The following is a 23966-nucleotide window of genomic DNA, read 5'->3' on the forward strand; positions in this document are numbered from 1 at the left end:
TGGTTATGCTTAATTAATAGTTAGTCAATTTCAATTATTGTTGAAATTTAGAGTTTGGTCGACTATGCGTCTATGATTATGCTTAATTATTGGTCAATGAAGTGTTAAGTATGTTGTATATTATGCAAATTTATGCATTTGAATTACTCAACTAAGCCAAATTATGGATCATGTAGATTGATGCAATCATTGATGGTAATTTGTTGTTGGTTGTGTAGTTTAGAATTCTGCAAGAAGTTGTTGTACTTTAACATTTGAATGTAGGTATTTTCGGTGAATGTGTGTTCATAAAATCAATATCTCAATTTTGTTGTGTTGAGGTCTGTTGTATTTTATACTCTTTGATCAGTCGATGCTCACAATATCAAGATTAATATTTGTTTCTGTATTAGAGAATGAGGTTGATTCCAATTTTTTTGAGGAGCTCGGGATGAGAGCCTCGTCCCTAGTTTACAAAGAAATGAGGTTTCTTCTCCCTTGGTTGGAATGGTAATTTTTTCGTGGGAGGAGGCAGATAAATACTACAAAAGTTATGGTAGGCAATAACGCTTTGGGGTTATTTGAGCTTCAGGTTGTTACCAGCAGAATCTTAATAGGAAGGTGAAGGAAATAATGCCCTTGGTCCAAGTATGCATTCAATGTTAATTCTAATAAGGAAAATTTGGTAATATTAATCCAACCTTTGGCCGATTTTCTTTTATAAAGCCCACCTACGACATATTTTTTAATAATCCCACCTATACCACCCAACGACTTTTATTGGGCCTAAAACGTCATAAACCTATTGTAGGCGATAATATGTCCCTACGTGGAAGTACTCTCCCTCGATATATTCAGTCATCATCATCAAATCATCACCATCTCGATGATTTTTTCACCGGTTATCGGTCACTTAAGCCCAATAAAAGTCGTTGGGTAGTAAAGGTGGGATTATTAAAAAATATGTCGTAGGTGGGATTAATAAAAGAAAACCGGCCAAAGGTTGGATTAATATTACAAAATTTTCCTTCTAATAAATGCGGTTCAGTATTAATTAACAAGTCAATAATTCAGTGAGATCAAGTGAGCTGAATGCCTAGCTAGAGGCCGCTTCAGTTCAAGTGGAATTAATGATATTAATCCACAGCTTACTCTTGACTGAACCCGTAGGGTCACACAAATAGTACGTAAACGGATCAAGTATTTAATGGCATTAAATACTCTATCTATGGATATTCGGAATCGATGGATCTTGGTTTCAGTGGGAGCTGAGATCGTCACAAGCAAGAAATGAATACTCCGAAAACGATGATATTGCCGGAAACGGAAATATGGATCGTATCGGAAATATAAATATTATCCAAGTCGTAGATGTTGCCGGAAACGGAAACATGGTACGTATCGGAAAATATTATCGGAAATGGAAATATTGCCGGAATCGGAAATATTGCCGGAAACAGAAATATTGTCAGAATCGGAAATATTATCGGAATCGGAAATTAATTCCGGAATCGGAAATATTAAATATTGTTCGTATCGGAAATGAATTCCGAAATCGGGAATTTAATCGAAAGCGTATTGTACGAATTAGCGTCGGATGAGGCTCGCTAGACGAAGGCCCAGCACGAAGCCAGGCCATCGCCCAGCAAGCCACACGCATCACCAACACACGCCAAAGCCTCGACCAGGCCAAGCGCAAGCCAGGCCCAGCCGAAGCCATGGGCGCGCGCGGACAGCAGCATGGGCCGAGCGCTGTGCGCTCAGCGTGGGCCGCAAGGCCTGCGCGGGTGTACGGTGGTCGTGCGATGCTCGTGTGCGAATCCTAAAGCTATCGGGATTCGATAAAAGATTAAATCCTAAACCTATTAGATAAAGTTAATTTAATAGAGTCCTAGCAGGATTCTAATTAAATTAATTAGTATCCTAATAGGATTCCAGTTCCTTTTCCATACCTCTATAAATAAGTGCCTAGGGTCATTATTTACAGACGATTGAAGTATTCAAAGGGTAAGTTTTTGAAAGAAAATTCAGCAATACACTTGCACAACAATAGTCGAAAATTCCTAGCACCTTAAGGGCGATTCTAGTTGGTCAATCTTGAGGCGGATCCGGACGTACTGTGGACTATCTACGGAGGGACGACACTTGGAGTCCTAAAGACTTGTTCTTGTTCGGTTCGGGCGCGGCTAGGGAAGGCACGCTACAAAGTGTATGCATCTATACTATGCTAAATGATTATGTGTAAATAATATGCTTTCCTGGCTTTATGGTTTTTCCGCATGATTTATGTATTGTCATATGTATCATAACCTAACAGTGGTATCACGAGCCTCTTACTATTTTCATAATCTAAATTGCATAAACATGGTTAAATATTACAAATTTGCAAGAATTAGAAGGGGTGATTAATTTTCGTAATTGTTAATTAATTGCAAATTGCGTTTATTTAATTATATGTACGCATTTTTTCGGCAGTTTCTTCGTTACTCATCCAAATCGAGTGATTTTTGTGTCAATTCCGCATGTAAAAGGCATTCTAAAATTTTGACAAAAAAATCTTTTTCGGCCGAACCCAGAATTCTCAAATTCGAAGCCTAACTATGACTTTTCGGAGGTTTTAGTTTTTCGAACGCAAAATTTTGTAAATTTAAGATGTTAAATTAAATATTTGCGATTCTTTTTGATAAATCTTGAATTTTTGATTGACCTATTGTATATGTTTAACAAGTTTGAATGCCTAGCCTTGTTAATTATGCAATCTAATTTGTAATTATGATTAATTTGTTGAAATTCGAATAATTTAGAATTGATTTGATTTTCATAATTAATTAATAATTTAATTAGATACCTATGATTAAAAACCACCATAAAAATTGTTAATTTGTGTTAAATTTTAAATTTTTATGACCTAGATTTGAATCCATGATTAATCGGAAATTAATTGATTAATATATTTTCGATTTTTCGCCCTAAAATTATGAAATTAATATGTTTTATTAATTCGTCATTAATTTTGAATTAAATTTTTTTAATTTTTATGCAATCGCTCATAAAACTTGCACGCACAAAGCAATGGACGCTACGTGTTACCCTTAAGGGGTGTTGTATAGTGCGGGCGTGCGACGACGAGCAAGGGAGCTCGTCGCCCACGCGGTACGAATGCAGCGAGCAAGGCAATGGCGCGCGAGCACAAGGTAGCAGCCCTGCCTTGTGTCGAGCGCTGTGCGCGATGGGCGATGGGCAAAGCCATGGCACGCTGTGGGCGCGCGAGCGAGCGAGAGCTGGTCGCCCAACGATCGCTGCTCTGCGCACCACAACGCGTGGCCTCGAGCGAGCGAGCGAGCGATCGAGCGAGGAGCATCGTAGCTGCTGCGATGCTATGGGCAGGCAGGCTGCGCGCAAGCGTGGCTTGTCTTGCTGCGTTTGCGCGTGGCTGCTGCGACGATGTGCCATGGACATCGATGGGTCGTGCACTCGACGGGGCTTGGGCGCAAGCCCAAGTGCTCGTCATGTCACGATTGTCGAGTTTTAAATTTTAATTTGAAATTTTCAGTTCATGTAATTTTAATTAATTTTAAAATTAATAATTTAAATTTTTTTTTCTTGGATTTTAATTTTGAATATTATAATTATAATAAATTTCATTTATTCTAATTATTTTACTAAAATTAAAATCATGAATTAATTTAAATACGACTGAAAAATAAATTAAATAAGCGGATTCAATTATAAATTTATATGAGCTTTAAATTTTAATTAAATTTGTATGTTTCCGGTTAGACTAGAAATACATTTTTATGTTTAAAATTAGTAAAGCATATGAATTTATTGTTTAAGTGGGAGCCCTTTTAGTCATAAACTCTTGATTAGGTCTACAAATCCTTAAGGTTAAAACAACTTGATTAGAATTAATAAGGACTGAATAATTTGTAGATTATTGGTGCCCTTGATTAATTGCTGCAAATATTTATGTGATGCATAACGTGTTTTACTAACCAGCTATGTGGGCCATTCATGATAATGAATGGGTGAATGGTATATATTGTATATGTACTGTTTTGCAGGTTATGAAGTGACTAGTATGGCCCAAATAGGATAGAAAATATGGTCTGCGTACCATTAATTTGAATGTAATTGGTCTAAAGTACCAAAATTGTTTTTCAATTCAAATATGGTCTGCGTACCATCAAATAGTTGTAATTAGTTTAATTATAGCTTATCCTATTTGAAGAAAATGGTGCCTCCCACGGAGATTTTCGAGACGGACTTTGAAGTTGAAGCTTCAAGATGAAGTCGGGCCATACTAGATCACATTTATCTTATGCATGCTTTAAGTTATTTATTGCTTTAAATATGTCTTAATTATGCATGAGATTGTGGCTTGATTATGTTGCATGATTAAGGATTTTAGTTCACTTAAAATCTAACCAACATAGTAAGAGCCTTAAGTTCCAAACTTAAAAATTGAGTTAAAAGGTGCCATGCCAAAATATACACTTTCTTGGATATCCTTTACATCAATCTAGTAATAGTTTTCGCTCAGCAAGGTGTTACTTATTGGTCCTAAAGGGGCAAGGTACACAAATAATTGTGAGTACATGTTAGTTTTGGTGAAACTCAACGATATAAGTAAGGAGTCCTTTTATGTCGTGGCAAAATCGATAGGTTTACCTAATAAGTTCTTAGACGTGCCTATCAACCAAGAATAGTTTCTATACTATTAGCAAAAGGTTTTTGCTTACCTAAGATGTTTTAGGATTGAGTCGACAAACTGTGCTTAATTCTTCAATGGATTTTAGGATCTTGGAATCATTTTATTCACACCTGCCGGAACACATAACTTGAATAAAATGCTTAATGAACATTGAATTATGCATGTATGCTAGAATTTAAGTTTATTAAGAGAAACTGTGAATGGTTATTTATTTGTTTATTCTTTTCAATTGTAGTTTTAACTATGGCAAACAACAATCAAAACATCATCATGGGTTCTGAGCTTATGGTTAAGCTGAACCTATCGAATTTTCTTGAATGGGAAGCTAAGCTAGTTGAAATAATCAGACTCAATGGACTTGAGTATCTACTATTACATCCCATGCCAAGCTACTATGCCAGAGACATGACCCCTGAAAGATTTTCCGCCTGGGATGCGGATCTCAAAAAGGTTATGAGTCTCATGCTGAACAATATCCCTGATGAATGGGCTAGAAAGTTTGTAGCTTATGGACCTTTTACGCTCATCAAGAATCTGAGGGATATCTGTCGTGGAAGCACGGAGGACAGGGACCTGAACGTCCATGAGTTGATTGAATCAATGTCTGGTCTAAAGGTTAGTTCTCCCAACAGGTATTATAGGATGGAAGTCCAAGAAACACATGTTCAGCTCCTTCGCACTAAACAGAGGGTAGGCGTCCCACTGAGGTTCCATGTGGATCTTATGCGTTCATACTTTGATCGCCTAAGTCTACTAGGAACACCAATAAGCGAAAGGATGGAAGTCTCTATCTTGCTCAATTCACTACACAGTGGGTTTGGTCGCTTCAAGCAACTATACCTAAGTGAACCAAGAGAAGAAACAGTTGCAGAATTTGTTCACCTTGTCAGAAAGGCTGAGATAATACTGGACTGTGAAGCCAAAGATTTACTCAAGGCTAGAGGGAGACCGTTCAAGAAAAGTGGAAAGTCCAAGGGCAATGCTAAATCAAAGCAGGACAAGTCCACATCAAGCTGTCTTTATTGTAATGGAATAGGCCATTACAAAAGAGAATGTTCAAAGCTAAAGGAAGATCAGAAGAATGGAACAGTCGTTCCATCTTCAGGTATTTTCGTTATAGACTGTATACTTGCTAATTCAACTTCTTGGGTATTAGATACAGGTTGTGGCTCACACTTATGTTCCAATCCACAGGGACTAAGAAGAAGTAGAAAGTTAAGCAAGGGTGAAGTCGACCTACGAGTGGGAAATGGAGCACGGATTGCTGCATTAGCTGTAGGAACTTATTATTTGTCGTTGCCCTCTGGGCTGGTTTTGGAACTGGAAGAGTGTTTCCATGTTCCAAGCCTTACTAAAAACATCATTTCAGTTTCTTGCTTAGATGCTAAGGCATTTTCCTTTTTAATAAAAGACAATAGTTGTTCGTTTTATTTTAAAGAGATGTTTTATGGATCTGCTAGATTAGTCAATGGACTTTATTTATTAGATCACGACAAACAAGTTTATAACATAAATACCAAAAAGGCCAAAAAGGATGATTCAGATCTCACCTATCTATGGCATTGTCGATTAGGCCATATAAACTTGAAACGCTTAGAAAGACTTCAAAAGGAAGGAATTCTAGAACCATTTGAATTAGAGGATTATGGTAAATGTGAATCATGTTTACTTGGCAAAATGACAAAGTAACCTTTCTCTAAAGTTGGAGAAAGAGCAACTGAACTATTGGGTTTAATCCATACAGATGTATGTGGACCAATGAGTACAAATGCTAGAGGTGGTTTCAGCTACTTTAACACTTTCACTGATGACTTCAGTAGATATGGTTATGTCTACCTAATGAAGCATAAGTCTGAATCCTTTGACAAATTCAAGGAATTTCAGAGTGAAGTAGAGAATCAATTAGGCAAGAAGATTAAGGAACTGCGGTCTGATAGAGGCGGTGAATATCTGAGCTATGAATTTGATGACCATCTGAAATAATGTGGAATTCTATCAGAATTGACTCCTCCTGGAACACCATAATGGAACGGTGTGTCAGAACGGAGGAACAGAACCTTGCTAGACATGGTTAGGTCAATGATGGGTCAGGCCGAACTTCCAATAGAATTTTGGGGACATGCACTAAATACAGCTGCACTCACTATAAATAGAGCTCCGTCTAAAGCTGTCGAAAAGACTCCATATGAGTTATGATTTAGAAAGCCTCCAAATATGTATTTTCTTAAGATTTGGGGATGTGAAGTATACGTCAAACGATTAATTTCAGACAAACTTCATCCGAAATCTGACAAATGTATCCTTGTGGGCTATCCAAAGGAAACAAAGGGGTATTACTTCTACAATACATCTGAGAACAAGGTGTTTGTTGCTCGAGATGGTGTCTTTTTGGAGAAGAATCACATTTCCAAAATGACAAGTGGGAGAAAAGTAGATCTCGAAGAAATTCGAGTCAAACAAAAAACTCTAGAGAATGCTCAAGATGACATTCAGGATGAAACTCAAAGATCTTTAGAAGAATCTGGTGAGAATCATGGTCAACCTAGAGATGTAACCCCGCGTAGATCGCAGAGATATAGATCTCAACCGGAAAGGTACTTAGGTATTTTGACGAACGAGAGCTATGACGTTCTATTACTTGAAAGTGATGAACCTGCGACTTACAAACAAGCTATGACGAGCCCTAGCTCCAAGCAATGGCAAGAAGCCATGCAATCTGAATTAGACTCCATGTCAGAAAACCAAGTATGGGATTTGGTCGATTTGCCAGATGGCTGTAACACCCCAACAATTCCCATTTTCTAAAATAACCCCTTTTTAAATATAACTGTAGGGAATTATCAAAGTATTATCGCCCGTGTGAAAACGTTACGGCTTATTCAGAATTTTGCAGCGGAAAACATAAAACTAACTTTTAGGTTCATAAATAATCTATTACATATTAGGTCCAAACCAATTAACTGAATTAAGGAAATACGAATAGTACGACAAATTTCAAATCCAAGTTAACAAATTAAATCACTTAATTAAACGAATAGAACTACAAGCTCTCTAATCCCGATCCCAATGATGCATCATCTTCAAACCTGTAGATGGGCAACGCTTATTGATCCTTAGAGACTGCTCACCAAAGATGGGTCATCACAGGATCAATAAGGCATAGCCATGATCAACACACACAAACAAAGCACGTAATCAGCAAAGCTGAGTACTACATACTAAAACAACAACAATCCTAGCATGATACTATCAAACCAACAACCCTAACATGATACTAATAAATATAAGTAAGGACAGACAAAACATAATAATTTGACGACCATACTCGACTAGGCTAAGCTAGACTTAATGACAATGATATTATTTTAGTTGAAATAGACAATGGACCGAGTTGTCCAACCAAAAGTCTTCCCCAAGGAAGACGAGGTACGGGCGCGACTCCGTAACCTCAGTGACCTGCGATATCGAGGAACGTTTGAATAAAAATAGAACACGGTGATCAATCCGGTCCCAGAAAAGGCCATGGGCTACCACCATGAACCCCAACTCCTGTTTGTCCGTCACTTCAGACGTGCACAGTCTAAAGCTATTGCTATTCGGTTTCACTTTACATGATTTACAAATTGAGATTCCGTTATGACTCAACCATTACATAAGACATACAATTCACATTTGTTCACAACTGTTTTTATCTTGGAATTAAGTAAGTGATCATAAAAGCATCAATCAAGACTCATTCCAATTTATCCAACCTTTCCTTTAACCATGAGCAACCCTGTATATGGGCATAAAGTTTCAACTTACTAAACAAGGTCCTCCGCCCTCATAAAGTAGTGAAAAGATAGAAAGGGAACAACAACCAATCGATCCAAACCAATCATATAGAATAATCTAGTGTTCCCAACCAACATGTTTGTATCAATCATCCATACTAACATGTTACAGTTCTCATAGTGCAAAATAAGTTCAATAAGTTTGTCCAACAGTATTAAACATGCACATTCAATATAACCCAGTTCGTCCATAATATCAACATAACCAAGTTCAACAACAAGATTCAACATGGTTTCAACAATTAGCACACATTCCAAGCACACAGGTATGTACGTACCTTGTGTAAACAAACTGATAGGCCACTTTAACACTTTCAAAAGTCGCCTAAAGAGAATTCTCCGCCTAAAACAACCAACAAATAATCCCAATAAATTCCTAATCATTGACAACCATAAGAAAGCATTCTAAATGCATCCTAAACATATTTAGAACTTTCCCCAATATCAAAACTTAAACATTTGATTTCCTAGAATCATGATTATTGAATTAGTGATTGAAATTCGTTGAAAACTTTTGCAAACATCGTACTTTAAATTTTCAGCAATATAATTTCATTTAAAAGCTTCACCATGGTCAATCTACGTTCCTAGTATCTCAACACAACCAATTCAATGATCCATACTCAACCCATCATGATTAATAATCATAAAAACCTTGAATTTCATACTTTAAATAATCAAAAATCAATATTTCAATGTAATTAGATAATCTGAAAATTAATAACTTTATTATAAAATCCATATAATCTCAAATTTATAATTTAAATCACAAAACCCATAACTTTAATTCAAGAAAACATAATTCAAGTTAATAAATTATGATTAAGCCCTAATCTTAATTTTAATTAATCAAAACTGAAAATTAATTCGTTTTTAATCTCAACATCAAATCTGAAAATCATATTTACCATAAAAATTATAAATTTAATTTAAGAACATAATCTAAATTAACAAACTTTAATTTAAAATAATTAGTTACTTAGGGTTTAAGAAAGTTACCAATTCAAGAAGGAGGAGAGAGAGTTGGCTGGCGGACAGAGGTGGCTTGCGGCAGGGCTGAGAGACGGCGGCACACGGTGGTGCTACTTGCGGTGGCTGCGCGAACGAGTGGTGGTCATCCACAATCAGTTGAATACACAACCACAACAAAAGAATAAAAGAGAAAAGAGAAAGGGAGGAGGAAAGAGAACTACCGGCGAGCAGGGACAAGGCAGCGGCGGCGCAGGCTGGGTGGCGACGCGGGGGCTGCGCGAGCAAGGTGGTGGTGAGAGCTGGTGGTCAGCGACGTGGCTGTTGGCTCGGGCAACAAAGAACGAGTGAGAAAGAGAGTCACACAAAAAGGAGAACGGAAGAGAAAGAAAGAAGGAGAAGGGGATGAAGCGGTGGCTTACCGGCGAGGTGGTCTGGCGGCCTTGGTGGCGTGCTCGTGGTGGTCGGCGGCTGGGCAGAGGGAGGAAGAGGAAGCAGGAAAGGAGAGAGATGGGTTTTGCCCTTTTTGGTTTTTACGTGAAGTAGGAATAGAGGGGTTTGGTGTTTTGTGTTTTGTGTTTTACATGGAGTAGAAGTATGGGGTTATGGGTTTATAATATTGGGCTTTATTCAATTGGGCTAGACTTAGGAATTTAGTTTTAGGATTCGAATCCAAAATCGGATAGGATCGTTTTCTAAATTTAATCGATTTTCGTAATTCGAATTCGTTTTAACGTAAAATTCGAAAATACATTTTGATTTCGTAAGTCATTAAAGTATTCAAAATGAGATAAAATAATTATATTTTAATTACATATTCATTTCTAAAATCCGCAAATTGTACTTAAATATATTAAATATACGTAAAAAATATAAACAATGTATAAAATTACGGGGGATTACAATCTACCCCTCTTAAAAGAAGTTTCGTCCCGAAACTTGACACGAAAATTCACCTATCTTTCCAAACTTTTCAACTCATTCTCATTGGAGAAATACTTGTGGCATTTATGTACACTCTTTTGCCAACTTAAAGTTTCTTGAATTACTCATGAACACCTATTTGTTACGCGAAGAATCTATTTACTTGCATCGACATGAATAATTTGCTAAAATAAGCATAAAAATGCATAAAAACACCATAAAATTAGGTAAAAAGCGCGAATTTATATCGTATTCTACCCCTCTTAAAGAAAACGAGTTACGCCCTCGTAACTCATCTCAGGGAATAACTTTGGGTATTTCCTTTCTTCAACGAATTCTGCCCCCAATACTATATTTTCACTAAAATCATCCCAACAAGTGGAACCTCTACACTTCTTTCCCATACAATGCCTCAACATGTGACATCTTACTGTTCGTATGGTAACTATCTTTCAAGAAATCCAATCGAATCTAGGTGGTTCCCCAGTTACTCTTAAAGTCAATAACACGGGCTCTCAACATATATTCCGTAGTTTGGTTAGTCCTCCCAGGCTGACCATCAATTGCAGGGTGGAAAGCAGTATATTTTTCGATGTTGTCCCCAAGATTCAACTGGGCCTTATTGCCAAAGTTTCAGACTTTTGTGCTCGGTAAGGATCTTACGTGTTGCCCTATAAAGGTAATGTCTCCAAATATTCGCAGGTAACACAATAGCAGCTAACTTTAGGTCATGGGTTTGGTAATTAGGCTTACAAGGTTTCAATTGACGCGACAACAGTTGCGGAGGTCAAATTCTCTTTTAAAATCTAGAAGCTTCCTCACTTTTCTCACTTCACTCAAATTTTGATTCCTTTTTCAACAAGTTTGCCATTGGTTTTGCTCTCTTCTAAAGTCTTCACAACCTCTTATAACAGTCAAATAGGCCTAGGAAACTTCAAATATTAGACACGTTCTTTGGAGTAGGTCACTCACTCACAGCTCGAACCTTAGCAGGATCTACAGACACTCCTTCTGCTCAACTTTCCTTTTCTACTGAACCTCATTACGCCTTTCATGGATTTATAACTCTTGGGCTTAAATCCTAGTATTTCACCAATTCATATATTCCCCTCTTTTCAAGACAACAAATTTCTAACAATCCTGGACCACTCGAATCTTCTCTTAATTTTACTCCCTTACGTAACGTGGTTTTCGATCAATATAGTCCTTCACTTTTCCACCGGTGTCACTTATACGCACATGACTTCAAGATTTGTGTACTTCATTCACATAAAACTAGATTCTATCTAAGCGTCTCCAAAGTAATCCTCAAGATTTCATTATGCTCTTTTCATTCCTTGAATAAATCAGGATACCATCAGTAACATAATAACGAACTTAATTCGGGATTCGTAGAAAATCTTATTCATCAAATCCATAATTATGGCAGGTGCATTGGTTAACCCAAAAGACATTACTCTAAACCCATAATGACAATAACGAGTCCTAATGAGGTCTTAGGTATATCTTTATCAGCTATCCTCAATTGGTGATACTTCAAACACAAATCATTCTTCGATAACACACTCGCCCAGTTCAATTGATCCAATAGATACTTGCTCTTGATGATGTTTAGCTCCCTAAAATCGATGCATAATTCCATACTCTTATCTTTCTCCTTAACAAACAACACAGGAGCTCCCCACGGTGATGCACTAGGCCTAATATATTCCTTGACCAAACAACTCTTGCAACTTTTTCTTAATTAGCTCATTTCAGGAGGTGTCATTCTATATGGTGCTCTAGATATATGCGTCATTCTAGGAACTAAGTCTATAGGGGACTCAACGGCTCTTAGCAAGTGGCATACCTGCAATCTCACTAGGAAACACATCCATGAATTCATTCACAGTTGGAACATCCTCGATCTTCATTCCGACTTCTTAACTCACATCTAGCTCCTACAGAAAAATAGTTCACACTCCTTATCATCAATTTCCTCACTTGCATTGCAGAAATAACCCCAAGGTTCTTGGTCTTCCCAAAACGTTTATATGAGGTCAAATTTCCAATAGGGTTCCTTATACTTAGTTTCTGAATTACAAACTCTAACTTGGCCCTGAACAAACTTAGCCAATCCATCCCCAAAATTACATATAGGTTTCCCAGATTAAACTCTATCAAATCGGAAAGAAAACGCAATCTTTTATCTTAAAAGGCGGATTCTTAAACAACTTGGTACACCTTATGGTTACACTAGTAGGTATACTAACAGGTAAATCAATTACTCAAAATCTACCAAATTCAGACTCTTAACAACAGATGACGAAACAAAAGAATAAGTTGCTCCCGAATCACATAATGTTTTAACTAGCACAGAGTTAATAGAAAAAGTACCATGAACTACGTCTGCAGAATATTCAGCTTCATTTCTAGACATCAAGAACGGTTTGCCCGGAGTCTTATTCTGGTTGTTGTTATCATTTGCGGGCTTATTATAGTTTCCTTGATTGTTTTGTGCCCCTCCAGGCTTTGAATCTTGTCTTCCAGACTGGTTAAACCTCACTTGATTTTCACTTCCATTACCATTTTGTTCCTTTTTCTGCTTGGTGAAGCACTCATACTCCCTATGGCCCCTTTTCTGACAATAGTTGCATGTCACTAATTCTCCCTTGCAGTTTTTACCAGGATGGTTGTTGTTGCATCTCTTACAGTGATGCACTCTCTCAGATTGGTTGCTATTGTTGTGCCCCTGATTGTTCCTCTGTTGAAAATTTCCATTTCCACCCTCATTCCTGTTCACTTTCGTACTTTTCTTGAAATTCCCTTGGTTTTTCCCAGCATTAAACTCTTTTCTTTTCTCCCCAACCACATTTTTCTTGTCCCTTCTAGACTGCAATTCATAAATATGGGTGGTTTTCTCACGCACATTATCTAGGGATGTAAAGGTTTCTCCATCTAATCCCAACTGAATCTCATCGGTCAACCCTTGCTCAAACCTCTGAGCCTTTAGCTCCTCAGTAGCTACCACCTCAGGTGCAAACCTCGACAAAGTTATAAACTTACTATAGTATTCAGCGATAGTCATACTCCCCATCCCAAGGTTTATGAATTCTTGCGCTTTTCGTTTTGTTATGAAAGGAGGATAAAACTTTTCCCTCAATGCAACAACAAATGAGTCCCAATTAAATCCTTCAACAACACTTAGCCTAGTTCCATTCTCTTTCCACCATAGATCGGCCTCATCTTTTAGGTAAAGGACAGCTTGACCTATTTTCATATTTTCAGGACAGTTTACCACCCAAAATAGTTTTTCAAACTCCCTAATCCAGTTTTCTAGGAAGGTCGGGTCTGCTTGCCCCTTGAAGTATGGTGGCTTAACTTTCGCAAGCCTTTCAAACATGTCTCCTGCAGAATTGGGGCGCTCAGTTCTTTCCTGGGCTAGTTTTTCCGCCAAGAGGCGAAAGACAGCAGCTAGGTCATTACTGTTGGTCATCCTAGAACGCGACCTGAAATTAATATACTCTAATTCAGGTTCAAAACTTTACTTATATTATCCTCTAGCAATGTAATATCACACCAACATCCAAAATTCACATAAAATGAACAATCATCTACGAATGATATTTGCATGCAGAACATTCAGCTGAGAAACAAGGAATAACTTCAATCATCACGAATAATAAGGTTGAATAAAGAAGAAAACATTCCCCTTGCGTGCCCGTAATAAACTTTGATCCTTTGGATAATCCATAATCTAACTTTTATTCCTCAAAAGAATGTCGATAACAATCCTAAATATTAACACACACCTGTTCTCAAAATAAAGTAAAAAGGTTCTACGATATAAACATAAACTATGGTTGGGCGAATTGTCCAACATTTTCTCACACGCAACTAAATATGTAAGCAAAGTTAAAGGGAGACATCATCGGACTTGTCCTTTGATTCGTTATAATCGTCTAGGGTGAACAACTCATACTTAAGTTCATCATCATCATCCATATCACAATAATAAGCTTCTTTTCTTGGCCTTGAGGATCTTCGTAGACCTTGAAGTTGATGATTATTTTCCTCTAGCTCAGGCTCGGGCTCGGGCTCAGGTTCAGGCTCAAACTCAAACTCAATCTCAGGCTCAGAATCAGATTCAACCCTCAGAAAGGCTTTGTAGATATCCATTTTTGTTTGACCCACAGCACGGTCATACTCACGAATTGCCTCATCATCACTACCATATGCACTTGTTTTCATTACTTCGCGACAAATGTGCTATAGACTACGAATTCTACTGTCAGGTTCATAATTCATCACCTTTTCATCATCACTCATAATAAGATTGGAGTCACCATCACTTAGAACGATAGGGCTGGAGTCATCATCACTCAGAACGATAGGGTTAGAGTTGCTCCCTACTCTATTCTCTTCTATGTCAGACATGATTAGTGATCTATGACGATTAAACATAGTTTCTATGTTAGTAATTAGTACTCTCACTTACCGTACGATCCCACAATACACCATAAGTAAGAATAAATAGCAATCGCAAAGCATAGGAAGGACACAAACAGTTAGTAGGCAGATAAAGTACAATCATGTTGATATAATGCAAACACAATGCTTCTATTCTATATGCCCTTTCCTATACTACCCATCTCTCATAATAAATCATAGTAAAACACTGAAATGTTTAAAGAATAAAACAAGAATGAATAATAAAAACGATTTTTTTTTATATATATATATATATATATATATATATATATATATATATATATATATATATATATATATATTTCGAATATATTTAATTAAATTTCGAAAAGAAAAGGAACGTACTTAATTCGAATAAATGAAAAGTTTCAAATTAATAAGTTAATTTCGAATTTAAATAAGAAATATAAATATGCTTTCAAACAAAATTAAAATGAATTTGGTCCCCCAAAAAAAAAGTACGCATTTTTTGAATGATATAATAAGTAGAAGCTCAATTCTAGGAAATTTGTTTTAGGAACCTAGCTAGTTTAGGCGCCTAATAATTTGAAAAGCAGACACGAAAAGTCAGTAAAACCTTTAGCTCTGATACCACTTTGTAACACCCCAACAATTCCCATTTTCTAAAATAACCCCTTTTTAAATATAACTGTAGGGAATTATCAAAGTATTATCGCCCGTGTGAAAACGTTACGGCTTATTCAGAATTTTGCAGCGGAAAACATAAAACTAACTTTTAGGTTCATAAATAATCTATTACATATTAGGTCCAAACCAATTAACTGAATTAAGGAAATACGAATAGTACGACAAATTTCAAATCCAAGTTAACAAATTAAATCACTTAATTAAACGAATAGAACTACAAGCTCTCTAATCCCGATCCCAATGATGCATCATCTTCAAACCTGTAGATGGGCAACGCTTATTGATCCTTAGAGACTGCTCACCAAAGATGGGTCATCACAGGATCAATAAGGCATAGCCATGATCAACACACACAAACAAAGCACGTAATCAGCAAAGCTGAGTACTACATACTAAAACAACAACAATCCTAGCATGATACTATCAAACCAACAACCCTAACATGATACTAATAAATATAAGTAAGGACAGACAAAACATAATAATTTGACGACCATACTCGACTAGGCTAAGCTAGACTTAATGACAATGATATTATTTTAGTTGAAATAGACAATGGACCGAGTTGTCCAACCAAAAGTCTTCCCCAAGGAAGACGAGGTACGGGCGCGACTCCGTAACCTCAGTGACCTGCGATATCGAGGAACGTTTGAATAAAAATAGAACACGGTGATCAATCCGGTCCCAGAAAAGGCCATGGGCTACCACCATGAACCCCAACTCCTGTTTGTCCGTCACTTCAGACGTGCACAGTCTAAAGCTATTGCTATTCGGTTTCACTTTACATGATTTACAAATTGAGATTCCGTTATGACTCAACCATTACATAAGACATACAATTCACATTTGTTCACAACTGTTTTTATCTTGGAATTAAGTAAGTGATCATAAAAGCATCAATCAAGACTCATTCCAATTTATCCAACCTTTCCTTTAACCATGAGCAACCCTGTATATGGGCATAAAGTTTCAACTTACTAAACAAGGTCCTCCGCCCTCATAAAGTAGTGAAAAGATAGAAAGGGAACAACAACCAATCGATCCAAACCAATCATATAGAATAATCTAGTGTTCCCAACCAACATGTTTGTATCAATCATCCATACTAACATGTTACAGTTCTCATAGTGCAAAATAAGTTCAATAAGTTTGTCCAACAGTATTAAACATGCACATTCAATATAACCCAGTTCGTCCATAATATCAACATAACCAAGTTCAACAACAAGATTCAACATGGTTTCAACAATTAGCACACATTCCAAGCACACAGGTATGTACGTACCTCGTGTAAACAAACTGATAGGCCACTTTAACACTTTCAAAAGTCGCCTAAAGAGAATTCTCCGCCTAAAACAACCAACAAATAATCCCAATAAATTCCTAATCATTGACAACCATAAGAAAGCATTCTAAATGCATCCTAAACATATTTAGAACTTTCCCCAATATCAAAACTTAAACATTTGATTTCCTAGAATCATGATTATTGAATTAGTGATTGAAATTCGTTGAAAACTTTTGCAAACATCGTACTTTAAATTTTCAGCAATATAATTTCATTTAAAAGCTTCACCATGGTCAATCTACGTTCCTAGTATCTCAACACAACCAATTCAATGATCCATACTCAACCCATCATGATTAATAATCATAAAAACCTTGAATTTCATACTTTAAATAATCAAAAATCAATATTTCAATGTAATTAGATAATCTGAAAATTAATAACTTTATTATAAAATCCATATAATCTCAAATTTATAATTTAAATCACAAAACCCATAACTTTAATTCAAGAAAACATAATTCAAGTTAATAAATTATGATTAAGCCCTAATCTTAATTTTAATTAATCAAAACTGAAAATTAATTCGTTTTTAATCTCAACATCAAATCTGAAAATCATATTTACCATAAAAATTATAAATTTAATTTAAGAACATAATCTAAATTAACAAACTTTAATTTAAAATAATTAGTTACTTAGGGTTTAAGAAAGTTACCAATTCAAGAAGGAGGAGAGAGAGTTGGCTGGCGGACAGAGGTGGCTTGCGGCAGGGCTGAGAGACGGCGGCACACGGTGGTGCTACTTGCGGTGGCTGCGCGAACGAGTGGTGGTCATCCACAATCAGTTGAATACACAACCACAACAAAAGAATAAAAGAGAAAAGAGAAAGGGAGGAGGAAAGAGAACTACCGGCGAGCAGGGACAAGGCAGCGGCGGCGCAGGCTGGGTGGCGACGCGGGGGCTGCGCGAGCAAGGTGGTGGTGAGAGCTGGTGGTCAGCGACGTGGCTGTTGGCTCGGGCAACAAAGAACGAGTGAGAAAGAGAGTCACACAAAAAGGAGAACGGAAGAGAAAGAAAGAAGGAGAAGGGGATGAAGCGGTGGCTTACCGGCGAGGTGGTCTGGCGGCCTTGGTGGCGTGCTCGTGGTGGTCGGCGGCTGGGCAGAGGGAGGAAGAGGAAGCAGGAAAGGAGAGAGATGGGTTTTGCCCTTTTTGGTTTTTACGTGAAGTAGGAATAGAGGGGTTTGGTGTTTTGTGTTTTGTGTTTTACATGGAGTAGAAGTATGGGGTTATGGGTTTATAATATTGGGCTTTATTCAATTGGGCTAGACTTAGGAATTTAGTTTTAGGATTCGAATCCAAAATCGGATAGGATCGTTTTCTAAATTTAATCGATTTTCGTAATTCGAATTCGTTTTAACGTAAAATTCGAAAATACATTTTGATTTCGTAAGTCATTAAAGTATTCAAAATGAGATAAAATAATTATATTTTAATTACATATTCATTTCTAAAATCCGCAAATTGTACTTAAATATATTAAATATACGTAAAAAATATAAACAATGTATAAAATTACGGGGGATTACAATGGCTACCAAGCCATTGGAAGCAAATGGGTTTTCAAACTGAAAAAGGACAAGGATGGGAAACTTGAAGTTTTTAAAGCTAGATTGGTTGCAAAAGGTTACAGGCAAGTCCACAGTGTGGATTACGATGAAACCTTTTCACCAGTTGCAATGCTAAAGTCTATTCGGATAATGTTAGCAATCGCTGCATATTACGATTACGAGATATGGCAGATGGCTGTCAAAACCGCTTTCTTAAACGGCGTTTTAACAGAAACTGTGTCCATGATACAGCCTGAAGGTTTTGAGGATCCAAAGAATGCTAAAAAGGTATGCAAGCTAAAGAAATCAATCTATGGATTGAAGTAGGCATCCAGGAGCTGGAATATACGTTTTGATAAAGCAGTCAGTGACTTTGGTTTCATCAAGAACGCAGACGAATCTTGTGTATACAAGAAGGTCAGTGGGAGCAAAACTTCTTTCCTAGTATTATATGTCGACGACATATTACTTATCGGAAATGACATTCTTATGTTGAACTCTGTCAAGATTTGGCTTGGGAAATGTTTTTCGATGAAGGATCTAGGAGAAGCACAATACATATTGGGCATCAAGATTTACAGAGATAGATCTAAAAAGATGATTGAACTTAGTCAAAGCAGTTATATCAATAAGGTGCTTGATAGGTTCAAGATGGCAGACTCCAAGCGAGGCTACCTACCCATGTCTCATGGAATAACTCTAAGCAAGACTCAGTGCCCAAAAACACTTGATGAGCGTAGATGAATGAATGGGATTCCATATGCATCTATGCTATGATATGTACACGCCCGGATGTTGCGTACGCACTCAGTGCTACGAGCAGATACCAGTCAGATCCAGGAGAGGCACATTGGACTGCTGCCAAGAATATTCTGAAGTACATGAAAAGGCACAAAGATGACTTCCTGGTCTGTGGTGGAAATGATGAATTAATTGTTAAAGGCTTACGGACGCAAGTTTCCAAACCGACAAAGATGATTTCAGATCATAGTCTGGGTTTGTCTTCTGCCTCAACGGAGGTGCAGTAAGCTGGAAAAGTGCTAAGCAAAACACCATTGCGGATTCTACAACTGAAGCGGAGTACATTGCTGCACATGAAGCAGCAAAGGAAGCTATATGGATAAGGAAGTTCATAGGTGAACTAGGTGTAGTCCCCTCCATTAAAGGACCAATAGCCCGTATTGTGATAACAACAGAGCTATTGCACATGCAAAGGAGCCTAGACACCACCAAAGAGTCAAACATGTACTTCGTAGATTTCACCTTCTACGAGAGTTCGTTGAAAGAAAAGAAGTCGAGATAAGCAAGATTGGAACTGATGACAACATATCTGATCCATTGACTAAACCTCTGCCGCAGGCGAAGCACAACTCGCACACTGCAGCCATGGGAATCAAGCATATTGGAGAATGGCTTTGATGTCCTTATTTAATGTTTTAAAGTTTTAGAGTTTAAATCTTTGTAAAACATTATTGGTTAATCATTCACAATAAATGAATAGAATTCATTTTTCCATTTAATTGTGGTTTATTAAATGATGAGTCCCTTCAATTTGACGATATATTAAAAATAGACTGTCAGGACCAGTCCTGTGACTAAGAAATGTCTATCAAGTGAACTTGAATGTCAAAAGTTGAAAATGGTCCCTGGTCGGAGTTTTCTATAAAATGGAAGCATAGAAAACGTTAGACGACTAGAATGCAAGATGACTAATAGTTCTGTTTCTTGAACTATGTGGACATGGCAATGTCATAATCATTTGCATAGATACTTACTTTGGGAAGACTAGTATCAGACAGACCTATGAAACTTTACTGTAAGAGATGAAAATCTGTCATAAGTAAATTTCATTAAAATTATTAGACACTAAATCCTCAATACCTGAGTGATTTGAGATTACTTGTTTGAGAACTGGTTGCTTTGACGTTGACCAACCGTCGCACCGTAAAAGGAGGCTATAAAGGCACCGCTCAGGTAATCACCTATCAAACGAAGTCTAATCTCAAGATCACAAGATTGGGATTGTCCTCCCATAAATCGGGATGAATGCTTAAAAGTTGTACAAGGCCACTCGGAGAGCTAGAAACTGTGAAATGCATGGCCGTGCTCAGATGAATCATAGGCTATGATTATCTACTTATTTGATCAGTTGAACTCTGAAACCGAGAAACACCTCTGGACATAATAAGGATGACAACTCTTACCTTATGTTCAAGAGCAAGCATCGAGCGACAAAGGAATTAGGAAATGCACACTTGTCCCTAAGGACAAGTGGGAGACTGAAGGAAATAATGCCCTTGGTCCAAGTATGCATTCAATGTTAAGTCTAATAAATGCGGTTCAGTATTAATTAACAAGTTAATAATTCAGTGAGATCAAGCGAGCTGAATGCCTAGCTAGAGGCCGCTTCAGTTCAAGTGGAATTAATGATATTAATCCACAGCTTACTCTTGACTGAACCCGTAGGGTCACACAAATAGTACGTAAACGGATCAAGTATTTAATGGCATTAAATACTCTATCTATGGATATTCGGAATCGACGGATCTTGGTTTCAGTGGGAGCTGAGATCGTCACAAGCAAGAAATGAATACTCCGGAAACGATGATATTGCCAGAAACGGAAATATGGATCGTATCGGAAATATAAATATTATCCAAGTCGTAGATGTTGCCGGAAACGGAAACATGGTACGTATCGGAAATGGAAATATTGCCGGAATCGGAAATATTGCCGGAAACAGAAATATTGTCAGAATCGGAAATATTATCGGAATCGGAAATTAATTCCGGAATCGGAAATATTAAATATTGTTCGTATCGGAAATGAATTCCGAAATCGGGAATTTAATCGAAAGCGTATCGTACGAATTAGCGTCGGACGAGGTTCGCTAGACGAAGGCCCAGCACGAAGCCAGGCCATCGCCCAGCAAGCCACACGCATCACCAACACACGCCAAAGCCTCGACCAGGCCCAGCAAGCCAGGCCCAGCCGAAGCCATGGGCGCGCGCGGACAGCAGCATGGGCCGAGCGCTGTGCGCTCAGCGTGGGCCGCAAGGCCTGCGCGGGTGTACGGTGCTCGTGCGATGCTCGTGTGCGAATCCTAAAGCTATCGGGATTCGATAAAAGATTAAATCCTAAACCTATTAGATAAAGTTTATTTAATAGAGTCCTAGCAGGATTCTAATTAAATTAATTAGTATCCTAATAGGATTCCAGTTCATTTTCCATACCTCTATAAATAAGTGCCTAGGGTCATTATTTACAAACGATTGAAGTATTCAAAGGGTAAGTTTTTGAAAGAAAATTCAGCCATACACTTGCACAACAATAGCCGAAAATTCCTAGCACCTTAAGGGCGATTCTAGTTGGTCAATCTTGAGGCGGATCCGGACGTACTGTGGACTATCTACGGAGGGACGACACTTGGAGTCCTAAAGACTTGTTCTTGTTCGGTTCGGGCGCAGCTAGGGAAGGCACGCTACAAAGTGTATGCATCTATACTATGCTAAATGATTATGTGAAAATAATATGTTTTCCTGGCTTTATGGTTTTTCCGCATGATTTATGTATTGTCATATGTATCATAACCTAACAGAAGGAACTAAGAGGTTACATGTAGAATTGTGAGTGTTATGGTCGTATTGTTTACCGGCGAATGGTAAATGGAAAACGGGTGGAGGCTAAGGGAGAAGAGCCTCTAAGTGTTAGAATAAAGATTAAACTTACGATGGTTAACTTGATTAAGTTGTGGAATTTAAAATGTTCATTTTCGGATAAAAAATGTTCATTTTTTGATAATAAAATGTTCATTTTCTCATAATAAAATTTTCATTTTATGATAATAAAAGTTCATTATTATAAATTTTTATGTTCAAATTATGAAAAGTAAGAGGTATGATGTTCATAATGTGAATGTGTAGTATGGATAACTATTTAAGTTCACTTTGTATAAGTTCTCTCTTCATTTTCAAATTTTGTATATTCATTTTGAAGAAGTGTTAAGTTCATTTATAAACTGATTATTATGTTAGTTGTGCTTGATTTATATGATAAAAATTCAACATGTTAAAATTCATTTTGAGCATAACATTTATAAAATGTTGAAAGTTCGATCAAGTATAAGCAAATTTTTTAAATATTTTTTTAATTCACATTGTTTATTCTTGAATATTCATTTTTGCATGCTAATCATTTTCAAATCAGTAGATGATCATTTTTAAATTAGTTGTGATCATCATATCAAATTACTTACTATTTTCATTTTTAGCATACAACAATGAGGAAAATGAAACCGTGATGGTCAAATATTATGTTCAAATCACACTTCATAGACACATTCAAAAGTATCAAAACTCAATAATATATCAAAAACAAGATTCAAGATTCAATACATAGAAAAATAAGAGGATGATTTGTACCAGTGTCTTGTAATTCAAGTACACTTTTACATAGGCAATGGCCAAAATGTTCATTTTTTGGAAAATATGTTACCTGACATGTTTTCATTGCACCTTACATGAAAATATATTGATTAATGTAATAACCTAGTAATACAATAAGTATGTTTATATTTAAACTAGTAAATACTCATTTCACAATTAGTAATGTTCATTTCTAAATTGGTTGAATAAATGAAGATTTTCAAATAATTAGATAAACGTTCATCTTTGAAAGAGTATATACATGTTCATTTCCAAATGAATAATTAAATGTTCATTTACAAAATAATAAATGTTCATTTCAAAATAAATAAACAAATGTTAATTTTCAAAATATTAAATATTCATTGTAAATAAATAAATAAATGTTCATATCCAAAATAGTAAATGTTCATTTCCAAATAAATAAATAAATTCATTTCCAAAATTGTAAATGTTTATTTTTATACCAGTATATTAATATTCATTTTAAACAACACAAAACAACGTTGTTCTGGATGGGGTACAACCAGCTCTAGCTGTACATGAGTACAACTAAAAATTTACACTATCTATTATATAAGTGTGGAGGGTATTTTAGCAATCCAAGGGGGACATCAAAAGTGGATTTAATAAAATAACCTCACCTCTTCACTTATATAATACAGATTAATTTTCATCCACTCACATTATTAAAAAATGGAAAATTTGTAAAAAATAATCCAACCTTTGGCCGCCCTTCTATTAACAGTACGACATATTGATTGATTCTAAATAATCCAAAGTTTAGAGGGTTTCTTCCCAAAACAGTTCATTTTACCTACAACCTTAGTAGCAGGTCAAGTTTTTTTTTTTAAGATTAAGAATGCCACGTGTTGCTTATTTATTGGATATCTATTTTCATATTTTAAAAAAATCTCCTTCCCTTCTTGCTTCCCCTTCTCAATCTCTCTCTTCCTCACTAGAATCCACCATAACCACCACTGTACCTCCACCTACAACCATCAACAATTGCCCTGCTACCACAAATGTCGAACACCAAACCCATTACAAGCAACCAGCCAGCTACTCCCCCCTTCCTTCCTGCTTCCCATTCGCTGTCCTACCA

The 23966-nt window shown here is 36.7% G+C and overlaps 1 protein-coding gene and 1 long non-coding RNA gene across 3 annotated transcripts; both read right to left on the reverse strand.

Moving 5' to 3' along the window:
* Positions 1–7578: 7578 nt before the first annotated feature.
* On the reverse strand, positions 7579–15078 carry LOC130470348 (uncharacterized). Its single transcript, XM_056840347.1, has 5 exons — positions 9918–15078; positions 9720–9816; positions 9526–9621; positions 8805–8869; positions 7579–7813 (listed from the first exon to the last, which is right to left on the reverse strand). Exon 1 carries the CDS (start codon positions 13892–13894, stop codon positions 12683–12685), a length of 1212 nt encoding a protein of 403 aa, XP_056696325.1. The 5' UTR covers positions 13895–15078; the 3' UTR covers positions 7579–7813; positions 8805–8869; positions 9526–9621; positions 9720–9816; positions 9918–12682.
* On the reverse strand, positions 7875–18410 carry LOC130470349 (uncharacterized). Of its 2 annotated transcripts, XR_008930531.1 has the most exons (5): positions 17936–18410; positions 17738–17834; positions 17544–17639; positions 15931–16887; positions 7875–8804 (listed from the first exon to the last, which is right to left on the reverse strand). It is a non-coding gene; the product is annotated as an uncharacterized lncRNA (long non-coding RNA). The 2 variants fall into 2 exon arrangements; XR_008930530.1 differs by lacking the exon at positions 7875–8804 and having other exon boundaries at positions 15597–16887; positions 17936–18399.
* Between the last annotated feature and the right edge of the window lie 5556 nt (positions 18411–23966).

Source organism: Spinacia oleracea, chromosome 3 (assembly GCF_020520425.1).
Source record: "Spinacia oleracea cultivar Varoflay chromosome 3, BTI_SOV_V1, whole genome shotgun sequence".
NCBI lineage: Eukaryota > Viridiplantae > Streptophyta > Magnoliopsida > Caryophyllales > Amaranthaceae > Spinacia > Spinacia oleracea.

Excerpts from the sequence above, each read along its gene's own strand:
- LOC130470348 (XM_056840347.1), bottom strand. The coding sequence starts at position 13,894 with ATGACCAACAGTAATGACCTAGCTGCTGTCTTTCGCCTCTTGGCGGAA.